At 40.5% G+C, this 25,666-nt stretch overlaps 1 protein-coding gene and 1 long non-coding RNA gene across 4 annotated transcripts in view; one reads left to right on the top strand and one right to left on the bottom strand.

Moving 5' to 3' along the window:
* Positions 1-16,322, bottom strand: part of LOC307018292 (Y+L amino acid transporter 2) — a 41,278-nt gene extending 24,956 nt beyond the window's left edge. The window contains exons 1-2 of the mRNA XM_079648460.1: positions 16,129-16,322; positions 11,580-12,104 (exon numbers count right to left, since the gene is read on the bottom strand). Of these exons, the coding sequence (XP_079504586.1) occupies positions 11,580-12,099 (520 nt within the window). The 5' untranslated portion in view covers positions 12,100-12,104; positions 16,129-16,322. The remainder of the gene's footprint in view (positions 1-11,579; positions 12,105-16,128) is intronic.
* On the top strand, positions 12,118-25,500 carry LOC307018296. 3 transcript variants are annotated; one of them, XR_013802400.1, is made up of 8 exons: positions 12,118-14,685; positions 21,743-21,812; positions 21,893-22,007; positions 22,184-22,279; positions 22,794-22,905; positions 23,068-23,235; positions 23,374-23,519; positions 24,867-25,500. It is a non-coding gene; the product is annotated as an uncharacterized lncRNA (long non-coding RNA). The 3 variants fall into 3 exon arrangements; XR_013802401.1 differs by lacking the exon at positions 12,118-14,685 and adding an exon at positions 17,236-17,573; XR_013802402.1 differs by lacking the exon at positions 12,118-14,685 and having other exon boundaries at positions 20,871-21,812.
* The last annotated feature ends 166 nt before the right edge of the window (positions 25,501-25,666 follow it).

Raw genomic sequence — 25,666 nt, 5'->3', positions numbered from 1 at the left:
AGACGTTACGTACTTTGTCAGGCTTAATATTTATCTGTAGATACCCCCAAAAGAAGACCTTAAAGTATTCTTCTGTTTATTTATTATTCTGTTTAAATAAAGCCTTATTAGTTTGTCTGTTTTGCACATCCTCCTTTTAATATCTTTGGACATCCTGCACTAAACTGTTTTATTGTAGAGATCACTACAGTATCTTCTTGATATTTTCTATTCTATATTTCTATCATTGACCTTCTACTTTCCCCCTATGTTGTATTTATGCTACTTTTAATATTTAAATGTTTTCATCAAATATAACATATTCAACAAAAAAATGCAATAACGTGCTTTAATCACTGGGTTAAAAAACTGTCAAGTTTGCAATGTTAACACAATAAATTATACTTTTCCAGTATAATTTCCAGTTTGGTTATAATTATATCAAACATAATATTACTATTAACTTTATTGTGAAATTAAAACAGAACGGTAAAGAAAAATAGCTGGAAAGGTAGTTTCTGAAGATGTTACAAATAACACAGCATACAATGCCATAATAACTTTTGATATTGCTATATTATTTAACCTATTGTAGTTCTACACATTAATATCTGACTTGTAAAACATCATAGACAGAAAGCTATATCCGTAATTTAATGGTAAGCTATTGAAATGCTGATTCCATGGATGTGTCTCCCATCACCCAAAACCCCTGACTATTCTCTCAACTCAGTATTTACATTCTTTAATTCAAAGAGAATCAGTAATATCTGATATCCTTTTCTATCAGCTGTGCACCGTTATGGTGTAAATATAGCCTATTTACTGGGGATGTAACAATACCAAAAACTCACGGTACGATAATATCGCGATAACAAGTCCACGGTAAGGTATTTATCGCGATATTGAATAATAAAAGGAGAAAAATAAATGTAATATGTTTTTGGAGTTTTTTATTTAAAAAATGTTTACTTGAAAACATTTTCTTTATTAACCCTCCGGTATCATTCGATTGGCCTACGCAAATTAGTCATTCGAGACAAAAATGTCCACTGCAAAATACTTTGATAAAAACATTATATTAAAAGTTTTTTTTCACAAGTTTTTTGGGTTCAATCTTTAAAGCAACTTCCGCCCTAATAGAAAATACTAAAAAAGTAATCATTTTCAGGATTTTAACCCTTTAAATGCCATTTTGAAAACATGAAACCGCTGTTTTTTTTCATGATGAAAACAGAGAAAATTAGTTGTTTTTCAAAAAAAGACATCTGGTGATTGGCTCTTTTTTTTTATAATAGTCTTGGTTATGTCAAAGATTAGCAGCAAAATAGATTTTTTTTGCATTATTAGTTTTTGCACAAAATCAGATTGCACAAAAAAGTTACATAGTCATTCGGGACAAAAATGTCCACTTCCAAAAACTGCTCTAAAATGACAACAGATTAATATTTTTTAAAACTTTTTGGGGTTAAATCTTTCAATCAACTTCAGTCCTGATCAAAAATACCAAATGTTAAATTATTTTCAGGATTTTAACCCTTGAACTGCCAGTTTGAAAACATGAATTTGCGTTTTCTATGAAAAAACATGCACAAAAAGGCAGTTATTTTCCATATAATTAATGTTGGGAGGGTCGGCTTTTTTTTTTCTTTTTTTAATCACAGTCTTGGATATGTCAAAGATTAGCAGCAAAATTGATTTTTTTGCATTATCAGTTTTTGCACAGAATCAGATTAAACAAAAAACTCACATTAGCCACTCGTGTCCCATCCACTCCCATTATAACCACATCTTTTGATCTCTCCGCCATACCGGTATAAAATCATGCATTTTGTAATGTCAGGGTTTTATATTGGAGGAAAATAGTTCAATTTGTCCTTTTTATTCTATATCACCAGATGTGACATTTTACCATTGAATAACATGCTTGTCATTTCTTGGTTTCTTTACCTGTTGTATAATGGGGCCCTGACAGCCATTGGAATACATGTATGAAACTAATATGATGTACTGTAGGTGTGTTGGTATGGATGTGGAAGAGTGCTATCAGCTGAGGTGTGTGTGTGTGTGTGTGTGTGTGTGTGTGTGTGTGTGTGTGTGTGTGTGTGTGTGTGTGTGTGTGTGTGTGTGTGTGTGTGTGTGTGTGTGTGTGTGTGTGTGTGTGTGTGTGTGTGTGTGTGTGTGTGTGTGTGTGTGTGTGTGTGTGTGTGTGTGTGTGTGTGTGTGTGTGTGTGTGTGTGTGTGTGTGTGTGTGTGTGTGTGTGTGTGTGTGTGTGTGTGTGCACAGAGACAACAATATACAGTAGATTTGGTTTACAGCAAGTCGCAGTTTTCGCCTCATATCTTTCTTTCTTTCTCTCTCTCTTTTTCTCTCACTCCCTCATTCCCAAACTCATACACACTCGTACATATTAAACCTCCTTATACCTTGTGTGTGTGTGAGTGATTGTGTGTGAGAATGAGACAGGAGTAAGTGTGCTCTCATGGCGTTTTGTTTTTCATTTGTGCTGTTTCATGTGTCTTTGAGGTAAACAGATGTATGATCTTGACCCAGCTTGACCTCGATGTTTTGAATTGTTTGGAACTTCAAAGTCCTTTGATAATGTCTCTTTATCAAACAGACATACACAGCCATAAATACACTCCTTGAAGTAAATAAAAACACCTGGCTGCAAAGCCAAAGCTTCAAATGCAGTTGCAAGATGTGAACCCTTTGGAACTACCTGTATTTCTACATAAATTGGTCATAAAATGTGTTCTGGTATTCATCTAAGTCACAACAATAGACATGTGAGCCCCTAGGCTAAATACTTCTTCAAGAGCTAATTGGAGTCAGGAGTCAGCCAACCTGGAGTCCAATCAATGAGACAAGATTGGAGGTGTTGGTTAAAGCTGCCCTGCCCTATAACAAATACACACCAGTTTTGAATTTGCTATTCTTAAGAAGCATTGCCAGAGGTGAACCATGCCTCGCACAAAAGAGCTCTCAGAAGACCTACGATTAAGAATTGTTGACTTGCATAAAGCTGGAAAGGGTTACAAAAGTATCTCTAAAAGCCTTGATGTTCATCAGTCCATGGTAAGACAAATTGTCTATAAATGGAGAAAGTTCAGCACTGTTGCTACTCTCCCTAGGAGTGGCCGTCCTGTAAAGATGACTGCAAGAGCACACCGCAGAACAATGAGGTGAAGAAGAATCCTAGAGTGTCAGCTAGAGACTTAAAGAAATCTCTGGCACATGCTAACATCTCTGTTGACGAATCTACGATACGTAAAACACTGAACAAGAATGGAGTTCATGGGAGGACACCACGGAGGAAGCCACTGCTGTCCAGAAAAAACATTGCTGCACGTTTGAAGTTTGCAAAAGAGCACCTGGATGTTCCACAGCACTACTGGCAAAATATTCTGTGGACAGATGAAACCAAAGTTGAGTTGTTTGGAAGGAACACACAACGCTATTTGTGGAGAAAAAAAGGCACAGCACACCAACATCACAACCTCATCCCAACTGTGAAGTATGGTGGAGGGAGCATCATGGTTTGGGGTTGCTTTGCTGCCTCAGGGCCTGGACAGATTGCCATCATCGACGGAAAAATGAATTCTCAAGTTTATCAAGACATTTTGCTGGAGAACTTAAGGCCATCTGTCTACCAATTGAAGCTCAACAGGAGATGGGTGATGCAACAGGACACCGACCCAAAGCACAGAAGTAAATCAACAACAGAATGGCTTCAACAGAAGAAAATACGCCTTCTGGAGTGGCCCAGTCAGAGTCCTGACCTCAACCCAATTGAGATGCTGTGGCATGACCTCAAGAGAGCAATTCACACCAGACACATCCCAAGAATATAGCTGAACTGAAACAGTTTTGTAAAGAGGAATGGTCCAAAATTCCTCCTGACCGTTGTGCAGGTCTGATATGCAACTATAGGAAACGTTTGGTTGAGGTTATTGCTGCCAAAGGAGGGTCAACCAGTTATTAAATCCAAGGGTTCACATACTTTTTCCACCCTGCACTGTGAATGTTTACATGGTGTGTTTAATAAAAACATAAAAACATATAATTGTTTGTGTGGTTTTAGCTTAAGCAGACTGTGTTTGTCTATTGTTGTGACTTAGATGAAGATCAGAACACATTTTCTGACCAATTTATGCAGAAATCCAGGTAGTTCCAAAGGGTTCACATACTTTTTCTTGCAACTGTATGTGTAGTTTGGCTGGATGGTCATTTCATTCCTGTGATACGCAACAAGCAGTAAGATGAAGAGGAGCTTCTCTGTGGGACAAGAGGTCTCATGCAGCACGTAACTTCAGCTGCAGGACTCATCCTCTGAAACAGAAACACCCTGAGAAGGAGAATCTGGTGTGGATCTGAACTGTGCTTGAAAGGAGTCAGCACAAGGATAAAACACTTTTTTGCCAAACAGTTCATTTATCGGATGGGGGCAGAGAAGAAGGAACAATTCTGCCCCGAATCCCACGTTGATACAGAGGAATCAATGAGGTCCTTTGCAGAGGAGGTTGAGGAGCTGCAGAGGAGCTGCTGAGGAGCTGCTGAGGAACAACACGATGGTGATGAGGTTGAGATGTATGAAGGACTACAAAACCTTTTAGATGGAAAAAGCCTGATGGTCAATAAAGTGCTTAGTGATCCCCTCCTCAATCACACCACAAAGGGGATGATAGCACCAGAGATTGCCCCAGGAGTAACAAGAATATTCGTTGCGCCGCCATGTGAAGCCATGCTTAGAGAAATGATCAGATGTTTGTGGTGGAGTCTGATCGTTCTTCGTCTGACCCTTCCCCTGAAAGTGGAGAGGACACAGAGGATCTCATCCCGTAGCTGCGCTACATTCCTCTGCACTATCCCATCCAATGTTTGCTCAAACATCTGTGGCATCAACATCCCTCCAGTTTTTCCACCGAACGTCCCCCATGCAGGTGTGTCATGTCGACAATACTGCTGATGATCTCAGGGGTAAAGAATAAATCAAAGAAGGATTCCACGTCATGAATTCTTATTTATGCCACTCGTGATGGCATAACGCGTGGGCCCTGAAACCAAACCTCTGGCAGCAAGAATGTAGCGCGGCGTTTCCTTGTGAGAGGAAAACCAGATTTGAAAATGTTTTGATGTCCACCCACTGCCATGATGGACACGATCCTCCGGATAGGATAGTGCAGAGGCATGTAGTGCAGCTACGGGATGGGATCCTCTGTGTCCTCTCCACTTTCAGGGGAAGGGTCGGACGAAGAAGGATCAGACTCCACATCAAACTCCACATCAGATTCTCCTTCTCATGTTTGGCAAAAAAGTGTTTTATCTTTGTGCTGACTCCTTTCAAGCACAGTTCAGATCCACACCAGATTCTCCTTCTCATGGTGTTTCTGTTTCAGAGGATGAGTTCTGCAGCTGAAGTTACGGGCTGCATGAGACCTCTTGTCCCACAGAGAAGCTCCTCTTCATCTTACTGCTTGTTGCGTATCACAGGAATGAAATGACCATCCAGCCAAACTACCCATATTTGAAGCTTTGGCATTGCAGCCAGGTGTTTTTATTTACTTCAAGGACTGTATGTATGGTTGTCTATGTCTGTTTGCTAAAGAGACATTATCAAAGGACTTTGAAGTTCCAAACAATTCAAAACATCGAGGTCAAGCTGGGTCAAGATTATACATCTGTTTACCTCTAAGACACATGAAACAGCACAAACTAAAAACAAAACGCCATGAGAACACACTTACTCCTGTCTCATTCTCACACACAAGGTATAAGGAGGTTTAATATGTACGAGTGTGTATGAGTTTGGGAATGAGAGAAAAAGAACAAGATATAAGCGAAAACTGAGACAGACAGACAGACAGACAGACAGACAGACAGACGCACGCAAGAAAGAAAGATTTAAACCCAAAAAGTTTTAAAAAATATTAATCTGTTGTCATTTTAGAGCAGTTTTTGGAAGTGGACATTTTTGTCCTGAATGACTAATATGTAACTTTTTTGTTCAGTCTGATTTTGTGCAAAAACTAATAATGCAAAAAAATCCATTTTGCTGCTAATCTTTGACATATCCAATACTGTTATAAAAAAAAAGAGCCAGTCACCAGATATGTATTTTTTGGAAAATAACTAATTTTCTCTGTTTTCATCATAAAAAAAACAGCGGTTTCATGTATTCAAAAATGGCATTTAAAGGGTTAAAATCCTGAAAATGATTACATTTTTGGTATTTTCTATTAGGGTGGAAGTTGCTTTAAAGATTGAACCCAAAAAAGTTGTGAAAAAAACCTTTTAATATAATGTTTTTATCAAAGTATTTTGCATTGGACATTTTTGTCTCGAATGACTAATTTGCGTAGTCGATTTGTTACACGGTGAATTAAAGACCGATTTGAAAAATTGAAATTGGAATTCCAAACTAGATCGAGAAAATGGCCTTGTTACAAAAAATCAGGCCATTTGCACCAACAGAACCAAAGTTATTACAAAATAAAAAGTGAAAAATGACCCATATGGACAAAAACGTCCACAGTGATACCGGAGGGTTAAATAATACATCTGATTTGTACAGCATTTTATTAGGATAGCAGTATTCTAAAGTGTCAAAAACAAAGTGACAGTAACAGACTGGAACAAGAAAACCAGTAAAATTCACTAAGTCACTCACTCAGTATCATCAGATAGGTTTTTAGGAATATGAGCATATCCACATTTGATGAGGGGAATACGGTGTTATTATGAAAACTTCAAGACCGGAAATACTGTTTTCACCCAGTGAGGGTTGACGCTAACTTTACATGGACGCTACCGTCAATAGAAATTAATAGGGGGAAAGACGTCGTATATACACGTTCCCCTGGCGAGACCTCAAATAATCTCTGTGGATTCTAAAAGTACAATATACACTTCTCACTAGAAGTCTAATCAAAAAGCCTTTTAATTGCCAAACTATCCTACAATTTAGGATTTTCCAGAGAGGGTTAATTGTGAATATACGACCCACCGGAGCGTTTGCAGTCAATGGGTCACAAACTTTAAAACGTGATTATGGTCGTAATAAGCGCTTGAACAATCGACCTATTTGGTCGTATGAGTTGGAGGACTTGTTGTGTACATTCCTATGCATGATTGAGACATTAATTCACACAGAAAAGCCTAAAACAGCTGGGCCACTTCTGCTTTCTTGTCAGTTGGCACCATGGATGTAAAAAGAGAACTGGATAGTGTTGGAGGCGAAACCCCGTTCATTGCTATGAAAGTTGCTCAGTGGCGCTTTAAGCCAAAGTAGCCTGACTCTTGAGTGTTAAAGGGGACCTATCATGCAAAATGCACTTTAGTACGTCTTTCATACATGAATATGTCTCCCCGGATGTCACGGATCTCACCAAGTGTCAAAAAACACAACCCTCTCTCTTTTTCTCCATACCCAAATCTCTAAAGATGGGGCTGCAACGGATCTGATACAGACTGATACAGATTTGAAAATTCTCTGACGTCAGGAACGAGGAGCTCCGCTTATATGGCCAACTCTCCACCTATCATGGGAATGTGGGGTTGGGCCACGGCTGGCCATTGCCGCTCGAAAGCGCTGGAGACGCTGTAGTACATATGCCAGGCCTGTAAGTGCGCTGTAGTCTGTCACAAAAGCAGCGAAGAAGACTTCCCGCGCATGGTTGCCATGGTTGCCCTTCTGTTTATTCTCCACTGTGGCTCTTTTCTCCCTCCCCGAGGCAAGCGTTTGCGCCTCCTGCTGCTGTAATTCAATGCAATCCCTCCCCGTCGAGGCAAGCACTGTATATCTCTCCGGTTAGTACACCAGCAGATGACAAACACCCACCTCTCCGCCTCTTCCAAGGAATGAGGGGACAGTGCGGCAGAGCTTCAGTTAGATTTTTTTTCGCCGGTCAACATGTCCGTTAAAGTTGAAATCTGAATAATGACTCTATATAATCATATAAGAATAAAACACGCAGGACGGAGATCTCTTTTTCTCCCCCCTATAAATAAATATAAATATAGCATGATAGGTCCACTTTAAAGTACTCATACCTTGGCCCATAGACAATGCGTAAATGTACTTTGCTTAAACCCCACCTCCATCCGCAGCGTCACGCCCACTCACGACGAAAATAACTCTGGATTCGGCCCTCAGCGCATTTTATAATTTTAAGACCCTAATGATTAATAAGGGCTACCAAGGGTTCGTAATGGGTTGTTGATTTAGTTTTGAAACCCCCCCATCCAATGTAAGTCAATGGGAATAAGCTATTTGGGACCAACGACATCACTGACTGACACAGAAGTTGTAGTATCACCGTTTGACCACTACAGACATTCAACATTCGGCATGTTTCCTTGGGCTTGGTTTGCAATCGCAACAATAAAACCTTCAGGAAACAAGGGTCAAGCATCTGGAAACTCTTTCTTTAATACGTTAAATTAAATTCGGTAGATCATCCTTGTCGGAAATAGCAGAACCACCTTCAGTGTGTCACATGGGCCACAGTCTGTAAGAGGGTACAGTAACTCAACTCACGGCGTTACTGATCTCTCACCTAAATAACACTTCTGTGAACCACATTCTCCACAGGACAAAGCCAGGCAGCGGTATTTTTACAGTGTGGCGCTCTATCTGATGCCAGTCACACAGGGTTACAGAGTCTGGAGGTCAGCTGAATGGAGAGCTAAAGATGTGCTGTTGAAATACGGTTCCAAGAAAATAGACAAAATGTTGGGTTTTAATTTTAAATATCCTACAGGGGCGACTCTAGTTGTTGCAAATACTCTATACGTCTGATTGTATAGAAGTCTATGTGAAAAATAACCTACTCTTTTGATTTAGAACCCCAGTAAATATGTTCATGGTCTCAATTGCATGTCTCAAGTATTTTTCATGATTTTTCTTTTGGTAAATTAGGGTCTTTTAGAGTAGAATAGACAATGACAGGTGTCATTAAGTGGGAATCCTATTATACTGTAGTTGTTTAAAAAGGAAAACTGCTCGTAAATAAATCTAATGGCTATTGCTTAAAAAAAAGATCTCTTGATTTAATGAACATTTCAAGGATTTCCAAATCAATCATCTCTAAACTTGGACTGAACTCAGGTACATTTGAAATACTAGGTGGCAATGAAGTGAGTTTTTCATGGCTGTATTCTTCAGCACAAATATAATTGCACAGATTTTAAAGGCCCCATGTCATGGCCATTTCTACTGATCATAATTCCATTGTTGAGGTATACGAGAATATATTTACATTGTTCAATGTTCCAAAATCACATTGGTTTCTCATACAGCATCTCTGTATAGTATGTGTATTCACTCTCTGTCCTACACGCCTTGTTGGAGCTCCTGCCCCCCCCTTCCTATGAGCCCACTGTGCTCTGATTGGTCAGCTCGCCCACTCTGTTCTGATTAGTCAACCACCGTTTCAGCTGAACATCAGTGATTATGTGTTACAATGGCGTATGTTAGCAACCAGAACATGACAACAGTAATGACAAACAGATGAGAATGCTGCTTGGGTCTGGGTGCCGTGTTGGCGGGATGTTGCGGGGCTCACTGCTCTGCCCTTTGAGGCTCGAGGGGCAGACAGCGTGAGATGGATTACTGGTGTCGTTTCCTGGTTGCTGCGTGGGGTCTGCGAGACCAGCGAGACACCGCGGAGCTCAGCCTGAGCACACACACACACACACACACAGTCACAGTCACAGTCACAGTCACAGTCACAGTCACAGTCACAGTCACAGTCACAGTCACAGTCTGAGCTCTGAGTGTGTGTGTGTTCCGGGCCCTGCGCCACAAGGGGGCAAAAGGGGGCATTGCCCCCTCAGTTGTCTTATTTGCCCCCTCACTTTGAGCATCATTCATCCATCGAAAAGTAAAATAAATGTCACAATTATTAAATAACTTTAAATAATTATTTTCCCCAACACACGTTACTATGTCTAGATCAGATATGTGGGCAGGCAGTCAAGCAACGTGTAAACAAGCCTCAACCCCAAGTGAGCTTGTAGTCTTAATTAATGTTAGCGTGTGTGCTTACTGCTTAGCTGTAAACACAGTCGGATGGGTGACCAAAACGTCCCCGTTTTCCGGGCAAAGTCCCCTTTTTCGGTGGCCGGTACCCTGTTGAAACTCCTGAAAATGTTCCCCTTTTTGAATGTTAAAAAACATAGAGCAGATGAAATAAAATGTTACATGTCAGTAAAAACAGATTAACAGTGTTGTGCTTGTTTGTAGCGTTAGCGTATTTCTTCTTCTACCTCTACTTCTTCTTCTTCTACCTCTACTTCTTCTTCTTCTTCTTCTACTTGTACTTCTTCTACTTCTAATTCAATATACCTTACCGCAAAATATTGGACAAAAGAAAGTCGGCTAGTAGTGTCAACTAAATCCATAGTATTACAACAAAAGTGCTTTAAACAAGGTAAATTACGAATGTATGTTCTCAATCGCCAAGTACGGGATTGAATATTAAATTAGTTTAGATTAGATTTATTGTCCCCAGGGGGAAATTCATTTTCACAGCACTGTGAAATTGATATGAAATCGACAAAAAATAAGACAGACATCTACAGATAGCACCACACATGATGGTTACTTGTTATTATTTAGGGCTGCAATGCCTCTATGGATCAGGATTTTGCCAAAGTGAGCCCTTTTACTATACAATAATAATAATATGTTACGTATTATTATAAACCGTATTGGTACAATGAGCGACATCTAGTGACGGATTTTGGAACATTGATTGGATTTTTCTCATGGCAGTTAGACTCTAGGGACAAACCAGGGGACTTTATGTTTGTCTGTGTCTTTCCATTTGGTGTAGTATTTTATCCAATATTACATTTGGTTGATATATTAGTCACTTTGTTATGAAATGCCAGGTTTTAGGCCTTGGTTTGAACCTTCAATCCTGGAAATAAAAAATAAACCAGATTCATTTTCTTTAATCCTGATATAGAATAGATAGTAAGTAAGTAAGTAAATCTGTAGGAAGACGAGTTAAGGGATAGAGGAGAAAAGGTTATGGTATAATTACAGAGCCTGTCAATGTATACATTGAGGAAATCAATGTTAGCCAAAGTGCAGCAATCTAATAATGTACTATCGTTAAAGATCAGGGGAAAAGCACAGAATGAGAGCTGTAAATCCGGAATACAAATAAAGAAGCAAAGAGATTCTAGAGCAGTGAGAAGGAAAAAAGCTTGGTGTATCAATTCATTACATTGCCAGTCATTTCATCCTGGAGCCGGGTTCGGTGTGTACGGAGCTCCGCGCAGCACCGCGGCTGAGAAAAGATAAGGCTGAGTGAGAGGGTGTCTGCGGAGCTCCACGGATTGGTCCATTTGGACTTTGTTACGTCAATATGCCCCGGAAGGAAAAAATGGGAAAAGAAAAATAGAGTTTTACTCGCTACAGGGTGTACTGTGAGGGTTTGTGACTTTGCAGACCGTTTACATGCAGAAAAAGCTAGAAGGGGACGGGTAATAACTGGAAAAGCATGACATGGGACCTTTAATGTTTCATAGCAGTCGAGGCTGTTTTTCTGGGAGATAAACTATATAGCGAGAGAGAAGTGTTTCTTACAGAGGCAGGCTGCAGCGATGAGCCGGACAGCATCGTACGGATGGTTGCATGTGGGGTAGAACGCCTCCACCAGGTAGTTTGCAAAGGTCAGTGAGATGATGGCCTGGCTGGCCGGCTCCACCAGCAGGATGGAGGTCCACAGACGGATGAAGGCGAGGAAGCCTCCGAAGGACTCCAGGATGTAGGCGTAGCTGGCTCCAGACTTGGTGATGGTGGTGCCAAGCTCTGCGTAGCACAAAGCCCCGAACACGGAGAAGAGGCCTCCAACGGCCCAGATCACCAGCGAGAGCCCATAGGAGCAGCTGTGCATCAGGACACCTTTGGGCGAGATGAAGATCCCGGAGCCGATCATGTTCCCAACGATGAGGCAGATCCCATTCCCCAGAGAGATCTCTCTCTTCAACTGCATTTTCTCATCTTTCTCATTAACCGGGGCCTTTACAGTCCTTTCAGATGAAGCCCACAACTTTGGACATATTGTCTGTGACATGACCCGCAACCTCTTCCTTAGACTGTCCATCGGACCTTGTGTGGGGATAATAGGGAAAGAATTAAGAGGGTTACTTTCAAGAATATATCCGTTACAATTACTAATTACCTGTCCAAAATGTATTTGCCCTAATATGCTAATTTTCAGGTTCATATTTGTATGTTGTGCCTCTACTGTGACATGTCTTAATGCTTTAATGTTCAAAAAGCTCTTTATTTCTCTCATACTGCCTGTGCTGTAGCACCTCTTTTCACCCTCTGTCTGCAACCAGAGTCTGCTCTGATTGGTTAGCTGGGCGGATCTGTTGTGATTGGTCAACCGCTTAGAGATGTCCCGCCCCTTAGCCTGTCACATACAATGTGTTGGATCGCTAGCCAATAGGAATGTGACTGTCACATAGTGATGTTACTATGTTACAGAAGTTAAACGTAGTCCAATTCAGCCGAGGTTCTGTGGGAGAGGAACTCCCTCTTGAAGGAAATTGGGGATTTTATCTTTTGCATATCATTTACATGCACATAAACATATGGCACACACTACAGGAAAGGGGAAACCCCAAAAAGCATAATAGGGTTGTTTAAAAATGAGGTAACCTGATTAACTTCCAGTACTTTCATCACCTCAATATCAAATATTGAAATGTAAACAATAGAAACATTGAAAATAAACAACGATAAGATGGCCTTCACTTATGGCAAATATTTCCTCTGCTCAGTGTTTTTATTTATTAAAAAAAAAAAACTTTGAGCATCATTAAGCATTTGCGTGCAGTGGTCTATAGACCAGCAATGACAGTGCAAAACACATGACCACATAAAGTTTACAAAAATAAAATGTGTGCCCATGTGCATACTTATTTTAAAATGTAATGTAACATTGTAATCTTGCTAGTAATCCCATTGTTTTAAAATGTAAACATTTTAAATGTAAAAGTTGCCTTTTGTTTTTCTGTAACTGTTAGGGAATATACTTTTTTGTATCCTGATGATGTAATCATGTTACATGTATTGCCCAAGCCTGGAATTAAGGGAAGACCCTACTGATGAATAAATACATTTTAAAAAACACCATGAAACTTCTTACATTAAAGGTAGGATAGGTAATTCAATTCAGATACACTTTTTGTTATATTCCATATAATGCTCTTAACATCCCGATAGCAATGAATATATTAAATGCTTTGACAATAAATACATAAAAATATGTCATCTGTGGAAACCGTGGCACGGTAAAAAGCACGACCAATCATTTTAGCCGGCCCGGCTAAAATAACTGGATGGCCTACCTGCCTGTCAGCCTTCCATCTGTGCACAAATTTATCTCGTGCCCTCATTGCTCATGTGCACGTTCGTGTGTGTTGGAGGAGGGGCTCTGTAAGGAAGTCTGAAGGAAGGGGCAGATTTTTTTCGGCTGCGTACTTTCAAATTCTAGCGCACTCGAGCTGGTTTCTCCATTCTTACCTACCCAACCTTTAAGACAGGGGGGGGGAACCTTTTTCCTCTCAAGGGCCATTTCAATTTTTACAACATCCCCCGAGGGCCGTACAAGTTATTGAACTCATCCTCTGCTTAAAAAAACTAAAATCACAGCCCATTCATTTCGCCTTTCTTTCATGCTGTGCATTCACGTGCACGGTTGTGGCATGACCACCCAAACAGAAAGATATGGACACAAGATGTGTGCAAATGTATTTAGTGTCCTATCCATGAGCATGATTTAAGTGGGGGGGGGGACCTAACCTCCTCTAGGGGGGGTCCGGGGGCATGCACCACTGGTAAGATTTGTTAAAACCATCAATCTGGTGCACTTTGAGAGATGAAATCACTTTTAAACTGTATTCTTGTTTATTAATAACTTTTTTTTACTGTCATATAGTATTTTATACCAGTTTTTCCTTCATTCTCTTAAAGATGGGGTAGGTAATTTTGGAGAAACCAGCTTGAGTGCGCTAGAATTTGAAAATACACAACTGGAAAAAATCTGCCACTTCCTTACAGAGCCCCTCCTCCAACACACACATGATCATTAGGCGCGTTCACACCGGAGTACTTTTCCTGTTTAGTTCCGTTAGTACCCCTTATGTTGCGTTGACACCAAAAAATTGCAAACCACGCCCCGTAAAACTCTGAAAAGTTTTGTGAAGCCGCCATTGTATTTGTGGCATTAGCATTATTAGCATTAGCCCAGCGCACCAACGGAGAGAGAATAAGTTACGGCAACACAAAAAAAAACATCGGAGCGGTGGACTGATGAGGAGATGTTGGCGTTCTGGCGATTTACTCGGAAGGCTTCAGTAGAAGCTGCTGGGAGTCCCAGCATTTTCTACTGAAGCCAGTCCCCAACTCCGGGGACTTCCGGCCGGGGACTACGGGCGGCAGTATATGTGAAATTGTTTGCGGCCTGCCAGTAAACCCAAAGCAGAAGAAGACGAAGAGATGTCAACGGCTCATTTGCGTAATCTTCCCTCAGGGAAGTTATTCCAGTGTGAACGCGATCTGTACTTAGTGCCCTGGGGTACTAAGTGCCGGGACACTAAGTACGGCAAACTACTTGGTGTGAAAGCGGCTAATGAGGGCACGAGATAAGTTTGTGCACAGATGGAAGGCTGACAGGCAGGTAGGATTCCACAGATGACATTTTTTCATGGATTTGTTGTCAAAGCACTTAAGATATTCATTGCTATCTGGATGTGAAGAGCATTCCATGAAATATAACAAAAAGTGTAGCTCGAGCCGGTTTCTCAAACTTACCTACCCCACCTTTAATGTTGGATAACTATAATGCTAATAACAACAAAGTTATTGACTGTATGATCAGTATGACAGATGAACAGATCGCCACTGGGCTCAACTAAGACACAGCCACGCAAAAACTGCGGCATGTGTACGGCTCCTTATGGGTACTGCAATTTTTGAAGTGGCGGAGCGGTGTTCCGGTGCTCTCATTCAGCATGTGTCAGGCGTGTTGAGTTCAAGGACCCTGACCGTGGCCAGGAAAAACAGGCATTCGCTTGTTTAGTTCTTTTGCTGTCTAGATTTCTTTAATATATATTTTTTGCGTGTGTTTATAAATTACCTCGAGGGCCGTACCAAATGGTCTCGTGGTCCCCACCCCTGCTTTAAGAAAAATACTTTTCATTTTTAGGAACATAAATCTTAACATTGAATTAAGCCAAGTTCAACTCATGTTTCTCGTGTTGACATATAAGAGCCAAAGGTTTTTACAGAGGGAATTTGGATCTCATTTCACTCAATACATCTGAAAATACGGTAAACAGACAATACAAATTCATTGTTAACAAGTATTAATGAATACAATGTTCTATAAATTAGGCCATGATTGACATAAGAAAGCACTCCTAAAAAACCTTCAAGAGTGTAGATATGTGGCCAAAAACTTAAAGAAGTTACATCCAGTTGACAAGCAAAAGGTCAAACCTGTGACCACATCACCCGGAGAGGATCCCTTACACAAACATGTTTCCACATATCCTACTCTCTATGCATCCGACCTGAAAACAGCCTTATAGTGTGCTAAATGATGACATAAAATCAGTGATGTAAGTAACTAGGTACATTTACTCAAGTACTGTACTTAAGTACAATGTTGAGATACGTTGCACTGCTAATCCACTACAATTCAGAGGTAAATGGTGTGCTTTTACTCCACTACATGTATTTTGTACCTTTAGTTACTTTACAGATCTGGATTAATGATGTGAAATATAATCAACTCTTAAATCAGACTTTAGTTCCGCCTGGAGTAAATCCACAAGCTACCCTGCAGTATACAAAGTCATTCAAACTAGCTGCACCTTTACCAGCTTTGAGAACACTTTAATGATCAATCATTATAAAACATATCATATATACTATTCTGAAATGAACCAATCTGAACAATGACTACTGATAATTTTACTTGAGTAACATTTCGATGCAGTACTTTTCCTGGTAAAGAATATTCCTTCTCTTTGGTAGTTGTACTTTTACTTAAGTACACAATATTTGTATTCCTCTGCATAAAACCCAAATGTGTAAAAAGGACAGAAAGTGAACTTACTTGATGGTCTCACTTATAGAAGATCAACAGGTTTACGTTCCTCTGAGTCACCCTCCTCTGAACCAGACATTGAGAGATCACAGATCTGAGTCGATGTTGCAATCCCTGCGGCCCAGCATGCACTGCCCCACCGCGCAGTGTTTTTCCAGCTCCGCCGTGTTCCCCCTGATCTATTTTGGGAGACAGACAGACACCCACCCCACCCCCCGGCAGCTCCTCACTAGTTCAGACAGAGGTTGACAGGTTGATGCAGTCTGGAGATCGTCTGATACAGAACACAATGTGATGGTGGGGTCATTAAAGGGATAGTTCAGCTGTTCTGAAGTTAGGTCTATAATGTTCTGGGTGTATCACTTACAGCTCATGGAATTCAGCGTGCCCCCAGTTTAGAGGAACAGACAGGAGTTGCAGCAGGAAGCTCAGAGATGTAGGCCTACTGCTGCGAATTGGGGCCTCGCCAAAGGGTTTTCAAAACGTTGAAAAATATCAATGTCCCTGTGTTCGCTCCAGAAGGAGTTTTCTCTCCCACACACTCTGCCTGAAACACCCGCATATAGTGACATCACTATGTAACATTTGCGCTTCTATTGGCTAGCGCTCCAAAACATTGTACGTGAGGCTAAGGAGCGGGACATCTCTAAGCAGTTGACCAATCCCAACAGTGCCGGCCAGCTAACCAGCTGTGAGGGCATGCCCACACGAGGAATTTGTCAGGAACACACCCCCCAACACACACTCGTATAAACTGTTTGTACGGTATTGCATTGCTATGCAACAGCCTTGGTCTATTTCTACTTCCTGTCAGCTGATGTCTTTTATACACACTGCAACAGGGAACATATACATATGAATATGCTATGGAATGCCATTTAAGCCAAAATTAAATAAATAAATAAATACATCAATAATTAAATAAATACATATATATATAAATATGCCTATGAAATAAATTATGAAATAAATAAATGAGGCAATAAATATGTATACATGTACATTTAAATACACATTTATTTATTTCATGGGACTTTTATTTCATAATGAAACATTTATTTCAAGAGACTTTTATTTCATAATGACACATTTATTTATTTCAAGAGACTTGTATATCATAATGACACATTTATTTATTTCAAGAGAATCGTATTTCATAATGACATATTTATTTATTTCAGATGACTTGTATTTCATAATGACGCATTTATTTATTTCAGGTGACTTGTATTTCATGATGAGACATTTCATGATGAGACATTTCCATTCCTTATATGCAAATTAACGGGGCGTGGTTAGCTCACAGATCCAGAGACCCAGACCAAAGCAACAGCACCACAACATTGACACTAACTGGTTCTTATCTGGTCCGCCCAATGCTGCTCTTCTGAGAGCAACCGCTCTGACAGCTCTCTCTAGTCTCTACTGGGAAACAGCTAAAAGTCCTTCTGGAGGTAAGCAATGCAACACAATTACACCCAGTCTGAGAGTAAAATATTTCTCGAAGGTTCGTTTTGCTTTCTTACAACGTTAAGTTAATGTTAACGTAACCTTAAGTTTGCTAGGAGGCTATTGTTACGAGCTAGCTGTCTTAGCTAACAACAGTTAGCAGCTAACGTTTTCTGCAGTTTGTGTTGTTCTGAAAAACGTGATGTAGTTATTTAAGGGTATGTTAAATTAACGTTATTTTACAAGTTGAAAGAGTTAAGTTGTGTTTAAAATCGTCAATGTAATGCACGTTAGAGGTTTTTAGTTTGACATGAAGTTAGCTAACGTTAGCTAACTCTACCAGGTTAGCATATTAAGCTGTACTTTCTGTGGCAGCTAGCTTAATACAAAGAGGGGTTTTGTGCTTCATTGCAAACTTTTCTTTGTTAATCTACCTGAAACTCTAGGGACAGTTTGTTTCTACTCAACTATACAGACCATTGTTGAGGAGATGCAAAACATACTGTACATGAGTTGGGTCTAGGGTTGCCACCTTTCAGAAATAGAAATAAGGAACACGCCGCGCGGGTGTCCGAAACTCCTGAAATGCATAGAAATATATCTATTTTTTATATGAACCAAAATGCTTTGATTTAAATAATTGACATGATTTCACATACCATAATAGCCTCTGGGCCCTGGGGTCACTTGGTGGTCAGTAAGGAAGGGGTAGTCAAGAAAGCATTTACTGTAGTCATACTTAGTTTAAAGTGCTTTATTAGCTTTATTGAACTTGTAAACTTGTATGTTTAAATACATACTGTGCATAGGCTGAACTAGCCTGAACCTGAGAACAGCACCTAAATTAAATAAGCTACAATAGAATGTGCTTTAAGTGTAACATTTGGGAACAATTAAACTTAAGGCAGAAAACAATGAAATGAAACACACTTGTAAACTTGTTACGGGTGATTAGACTGACCTAGGCTGAACTTGAGCATATGCTAGTCTGTATTATATGCATATAAAGTGCTGTAACAGCTGTAACAAAGCCTGCCTGAGGACTCTTTTACGAATCATCTTAAAATGAAACACTTTTGTGAACCTGTTATGATTATCTGATTGAACAAAATGACAAATGAAAAGATTGATAACATCACTCCCTGAGCCAAGTCTGAACCTGGCCGCATACCCTCTGCTTCATAACTGGGAGCCACCAGTGGAGTCAAGATACGCCTAAAGAAAGTGCATAACATAAAACTAATAAACAGATAAAAAATAAAGTGCATAGCTTCCCTCAACTCCTTTATGTCCTTTTTTTTGTTAGAACAGGTTTAAACAGTCCCCTCTCTTCCTCACTTCTTCTTCCAGGAGTACTTCTTGTTACTTCTTGCAGCACTGAGCAGCTCCTTGTCTTTCAGAGCTGTGGTGTGGAACTCTGGACAGGTCTGCTCAAAGTTCAGAGTAATGAGGAGCTCACTCCTGATGAGCTCCACTGAGCACCTGCTCCTGCAGTCACTCCACTTGTTGGTCATTCTGGAGAAGATCCTTTCCACGTATCCAGTGGATGCTGGGATGCTCAGGATGTGTCTCATGATGGAGAGCATGTTGGGCACATCCACTTCTTTAAACACAGCCATCCACCTCGCAGCCACACCCTTGGACTTCCATGCATCAGAATATTCTTCTCTGAGCCTCCTCAGGATTGTATTGGCTGTGGTGCACTCATCGTAAAGCTCATTCATCTTCAATTTATTGATGAGGTTGAGTTTGGTAGCCACCTTCTCAATTTGATTAAAGGTCAGGTTGCCATGTTGGAGTAAGAGAGGCTGCAGTGAGAAGAGCCAGTTCTCTTCGGAGAAGTCGAACCATTTCTCAACATATGAAATGGCTGTATTGAGGAATGCAGTGAATTCGGCCCTTGCCATGTGTGCGTCATGAGGGAGGAGGCGCTGCAGCTTTTGCCTTGTTAGGTACCCATAGAACTGGTCGTCTCGTCTCTGTATGAGCTTTTGCCTGAATTCATTCATGATGGAATACAACTCAACACAGGTGGTTCTATTGCTCTCCAGGCTCTTTACTACTTCCTCAAAGAGGGATAGTATATTGTTGCAGAAAATAAGGTAAATCTCCACAATGTCTTCATCTTCCACAGTTGAGTCTCTGTTGAGCTTTAACAAAGCTTGCACTTGCTTGGGACACTCGTCTCCTAGACTGATGAAGTACGACTTCAGTGCAGTCCAGGTCTGCATCAGCCGATGGATGGCTGGATTGAGGGAGAGCCACCTGGTTGTCACATGTCGTAGGATCTCTTGGAATTCAACGTCACAAAACTCACAAAATTCTTTGAGTGACTCTCTTCTTTTTGCTGAAATGGAGAAGTGGCCATAGACCTTCAGCACAACATTCTCCACATCTACAGTAAGCTTGTCAAGGGCGTGCTTCACTGTGTTGTGCACTATGTGGGCATGGCAGTTTCCTCGCAGCAGATCGTTTTGTTTTCTCTTCAGGTTGGTGAAAACAGAGTTGTGAATACCATAATTGACATTTGTGTTGTCAGCACTGAATGCAGTCACTTGATCCATTGACAAGCCAAATTTCTCAAGGGATTGTTCCAGGAGAGCTACAATCCCAGCAGCTGACTCATCTGGATTCTCTATGAAGTCCAGCATTTTGTTGGTGACACCAGACTCTGGAGTGAAGTACTGGACAGCAAGGGGAAACATCTTCCTGTTCCCTTTTATTGGAAGCATCGGTCTGTATGGAGAATGGGAGGGGTGGTGATGTTAAGATCTTGAGAACATCACCCACTGCCTTCGGGGCCAGGACGTCTTTCACCAGTGCCTCTTGCTTTGTTCTCCCCAAAGTCATCTTCTTCACCATTTTGGAATCAGATAGAGTCTTTTGATTGAGCTTGTGTCCACAGTCAGCACTGTTGTAGCTGAGGTTATGTTTTACTGTGTGGTATACCTGTGTCACCTCAGCTGCAGTAATCTAGAGGGGGGAATGGGATGATGTCAGATTATTACTTTCATATTGTTGTCACTATTTATTTTATTTATCAATCAATCAATCAATCGTATTTATTCACAGTAGGCCTATTTATTCACAGTATTTATTTGCTGTTAATCTATTAGGAATAATTTCAAATGAGCAGCATTAGCATAACAACATAAGAGTTCTGATTCTGAATCAGAGATGTTCTTTATGGTTACATTTCATTCTATATTGATAATATTAAATACACGTTTATTTAATAGACTTTAAAATCATATCGGTATGATATGGGACCAGGGGTGGGTAGAGTCTCTACCCACCCCTGGTCCCATATCATACCGAATCAATCTCAGGAGATGTTTCAGCTATGAAGAACTGTGACACTGGTGCTTGGCTCCTTTGTGTTCTGATATTTCTTGAGTGGAGATCCCCGGCTGCGTGCTGTTTGACATCAGACAGCCCACCGTGCGACACTGAAAATGTTCTGCGACATGCTTTGCAATTTGCCTTGTAGTCATCTTCAGGGACCCTATCAAGCCACTGGTTTGCCTCTTCCCATTCTCGTCTGTATTTCTGTTGTCGGTGTTTCCTCTTTTGAGGACGAGGTGGCGTATCTGAAGACATCTTGCATTTGTTTTTTAAAATCACGCCGCGACAGAGCGGCGTAATGACGTAACGTAGCGAGCGTAACGACGACAGGCAGCGCAAAGGGGCCGGGCCGGGCTGACAGGCAGACAGACAGGATTTGGCACAGAGGCAGAGCAGAGAGGAGAGTCCGCGGAAGGTCTTGCGCACCTCCCGCCAACATATTTTGCTGTTTTTAATATTTCCTGTCCTTTATTTTGTTCATTATTGTTAGTTCAGTGTTCACGTGTGTGTGTGACAGACGTGCATGGGACAGATTGTGAAAATACGGGACAAACTGCGTTCCGTATTGGTTCAATACGGAACGCAACATTTAATTCCCAATTACGTAACAAATACGTATTTCAAGGAACGGGTGGCAAGTCTAGTTGGGTCCAACATATACCTTGAGTAATGTTACTTTGCTGCTAAAAATGAAACATCATTATCAGATGAGGACATCACCAAAGTGTGTGAGTCTGTCAGGGATTTGATCTGTTCTCTGCATGTCGTACACACTGCTCTGGTATTACTTATCTTGTAAAATGTAAGTCTCGCTCTTGTCATCGTTCAGGCTTTGCATTTGAACTCCTATGACTGGTTACGGACTTGAAGGGAACGCCTTCCTGACATCCAGGAAAAAGGTGAGATTCTAATACATTTGAATGCCAAAAGCAAGTTATTGTTTTAGCTTTTTAAATATGATTGTTTTGGGGAATTTCAGTTTTATTGGACAGAGGCAGTAGAGATCTACTGGAAACAGTGGAGAGCGAGGAGATGATATGCAGCAAAAGGCCCAGCCGGATGGTTGCTGCTCCGTGTGGAACGTGTTCTATCAGGTAAAACACTTTGGTAACCAGTTATTTATGATATTAAGTTTGAATTTAGCATTTGGAATGTCATTTCCAACAGTGCATTATAAAGACGAAAGATGTAAAGCTTGACATGATTTCGTCTTTTACTTAAGAGGATGTTTGTCTTCCTGTGTTGTCTTATTTCCTTATCTTTCTTTCAGGTGTAACATCTACCAATGGTACATGACAGAGACCTCCTCCACCTCTTTGCTGTCTTACTAGTCAATCCTTCTGATCAGGTCCTTTCCTAAATAGTGGTACGTTTTACAGTTCAGTGTACGTTAATTTAGCAACTTAATGCTTTACCGCTGTTGAATAAACCCTATATTGCTAGTCATTTTATTAAAACTACGATTTTAAACTTTTTGATTCCAATTACAATAATCTTTTTGTTATAATTGTAAAACATATCTTAACATCCATCAGCAATCAATACAACAAATCATCCAACACTAAATAGAAGAAATCTGGACCTATTTCTTTTTATACAGCAGCATGTTTTGAGACTGCTCATTGATGTCATCAAGAGCCATTGAGTCTACCTTTTTGTAGTCGGCCTCTCAGAATGTTTATCATTTCTTTGTCTCTTAACATTCCTATAATTTTTTATTTTTTTATTGTTGACATTGTTTTGTTCTTTATTTTTGTTGTGAGAATCACTTTGCAATTATTGTGTAAGTGCTATATAAATAGTTATACTAATATTATTGTTGTTACCATCATTACTATTATTAATAAGGTCTTCTTTGTTTTCTTTATTTATCGCTGCAGAAAGGATCATGCCAGCCCACATCAAACACCTGATCAAGAGCTTGTGAACCTCACTGCTGCGGACACCTGTGTGATATTCGACTCTGACTGGAACCCTCAAAATGACCTGCAGGTACGATATATATATCTGCTCTGTCTGTCCTAAAGATAGTTCAATAGGGCTACAACAACAACAGTCTTTCCGTTTATTCCCTCGGTTCTTTAAGTGTATATTTTCCCATTTAATGCTTAAAAACTTTGCTCTTTTGACCCCTCTTTTAATTTTTTATTTCAGGCTCAAGCTCGGTGTCATCGTTTTGGCCAGTCTAAGGCGGTGAAGGTGTACCGTCTGATCACTAGAAACTATGAGAGGGAAAAGCTGGATAAAGCTAGTCTGAAGCTCGGGCTGGACTGTGCTGTCCTGCAGAGCATGAGTGGGAACAAAGAAGGCAACAACAACGGGGTGAGAAAAAAAAAAACTGTCATATTTCTAGATGCCAAGTCATTTTTGGGTCAGTCGCTGTTGCAGTACGCTTAGTTTAATTTCAAAAAGAGTTTTTCTAAATCCACTTGTGTAAATGTCTCTCTGCGTCGCCTTTAGCCGGTCCAGCAGTTCTCCAAGAAGGAGATCGAGGACCTCCTGAGGAAAGGAGCCTACGCCGCCATCATGGACGAGAACGACGAAGGCAATCGCTTCTGTTAGGAGGACATCGACCAGATCCTGCAGCGAAGAGCCGCCATCACCAGGTATGTTCTTAGCAGCACTAGCCACTTGCGCTTTGTGAGATACCAAGTACTTGGTTATTTGAAATGTAATATTGATGATGTAATAATTAAAACTAGGGATGGGTACCGAGCCCCAGTATTAACGGGGCCCGGGGCTGAATTATTAAAGACCGTGGTACCGTTAACGTCCAACGTTATCGATCTTTTTATCGGTACTGGAGACATTTAAAAAATAGATGTCATATGTATTATATCTACACAAACATTATATCGCAGTCTTACTGTCGCCAACTCCGTTTCTAATATGCAAAAAGACTACGAAGTGCGTCTATGATTTATTTTCGATCTTTCCAATCCAGACGAGAGATCTCTCTCCCCTGTCGGTGTGCGAGGGGGTGGGGCAGTTTACACACAGAACCTGCTACATGCATGCAACACACACACACACACACACACACACACACACACACACACACACACACACACACACACACACACACACACACACACACACACACACACACACACACACACACACACACACACACACACACACACACACACACACACACACACACACGTGTGCGCACTCAAACACATGGCGGAGAGAACTAAGCGCCCCGAGGGTAGTTATGTTACCCGTCTTGAGCATGGATGTATAATAAGAACTGGATACAGCGTGGGAGGCGGGGTCTCGTTCTTTCCTATGAGAGCTGCTCATTGGCGCATGAAGTCAAAATGGCCCAACTTTTGAGAGAGCGAAACGTCACAGATTACCCAGCATGCCTGGCTGTCAGAGCAGAAGAACCCGTTTGTGCGCTCACAGAGCATGCGCCCCTTAAGACCCGCCCCCCCGAGCACACACTCTCGGCTCACTAGAATGAATGGAGAGAGAGAATAAATCTAGATTCGGCTTTTAGTGCATTTTACAACTTTAAGGACTTAATGATTCTAGGGCTATACAATAGTTCATACTGGGTAGTTTATTTAGTTTCAAAAAAAATATCCACCGATTTACAGACTTCTCTTTCCCAATGTTAGTCAAGGGGAAAAAGTATTTCTGGGCCGGTGGACGTCACAGACTGATAAGGAAATTGTAGTACCGCCGTTTGGACACAACAAATATTTTCCTCAGAGTCCGGCGCACTTCCTGGGGGCTTGGTCTTGAGGTGGAAAATGCTCGTTGCCAAAAGTGCAATAAGAGTTTAGCATGTATGTATGTATGTTAACTCAATGATACAAACATGGGTTAATGATTAGAGGTAACTGAGTTATTTATTTAGTTAAAGTTACAGCTATTCTGTTTGCAGTTCTATCATCACATAATTTAATACGATTTGTTAAAACATTGTTGTTTCTTATTTTCAGTTTACTTCAAGCAGTGGCTGTACGAGAAAGACGTGGAGGACCAAGAAATGCTGTCCAGATTGGCAAAGACCGGAAGATACATAACAGAGAAGATAATGGATATTAACAAGAAAAATAATGTTTATAATTTCTTTGTTGCTGTTTACATTTTGAATTATATTTGTTATTTTTAAATCAAATGCATCTATTTTAGATGATATATTTATTTAGATGTAAGTTTTTTTTGTAATATTATTGTATTAGGTATAATTTATTAAATAAAAATACTGTTATGAACACTATACAATGTCTTTATTTTGATAGTTACCAGAATACATTGTATATTTAATACTAACATAAGCTGGTGATAGATAAATGCTGGTCTGCTGGTATGCCAGCAGACACATATTTATAAAGAAAGAAACAGAAGGGAGGAAATGATGATAGCTAGACTCAGAATAAATCACACAGCATTGAATGGTACGCTGCATGTCATGGGGAAAAGTAACAGTGACAAGTGTAGGAACTGTGGAGTTAAAGAAAATGTGGAACATCTATAAAGCTGAAAGAGAAAAACTAAAGGATAACGTTTTAGAGGCAGAGAGGGAATGGAGTGTGGTTGGTATTTTGGGAACAAAAGGTTTGCTGCTAAAGATCTGTACAACAAAAGATCTGTAGGACTGAAGGATTAATGGTCATCCACCTTTATGATTTCCCTTCAACGTCACCAAACAACCATCTCTCTGTTCCCTGCTCTCGGCTTCCTTCCATCGTGTCGCTCTTCAATCCTTCATTTTCATATCCTTCAGTATGTGCATGCA

This window comes from Notothenia rossii (assembly GCF_949606895.1).
Source record: "Notothenia rossii genome assembly, chromosome: 9".
NCBI classification, from domain to species: domain Eukaryota; kingdom Metazoa; phylum Chordata; class Actinopteri; order Perciformes; family Nototheniidae; genus Notothenia; species Notothenia rossii.
Note: the sequence above shows the minus strand (reverse complement) of the source record. Positions and strands in the feature narration are given on the sequence as shown.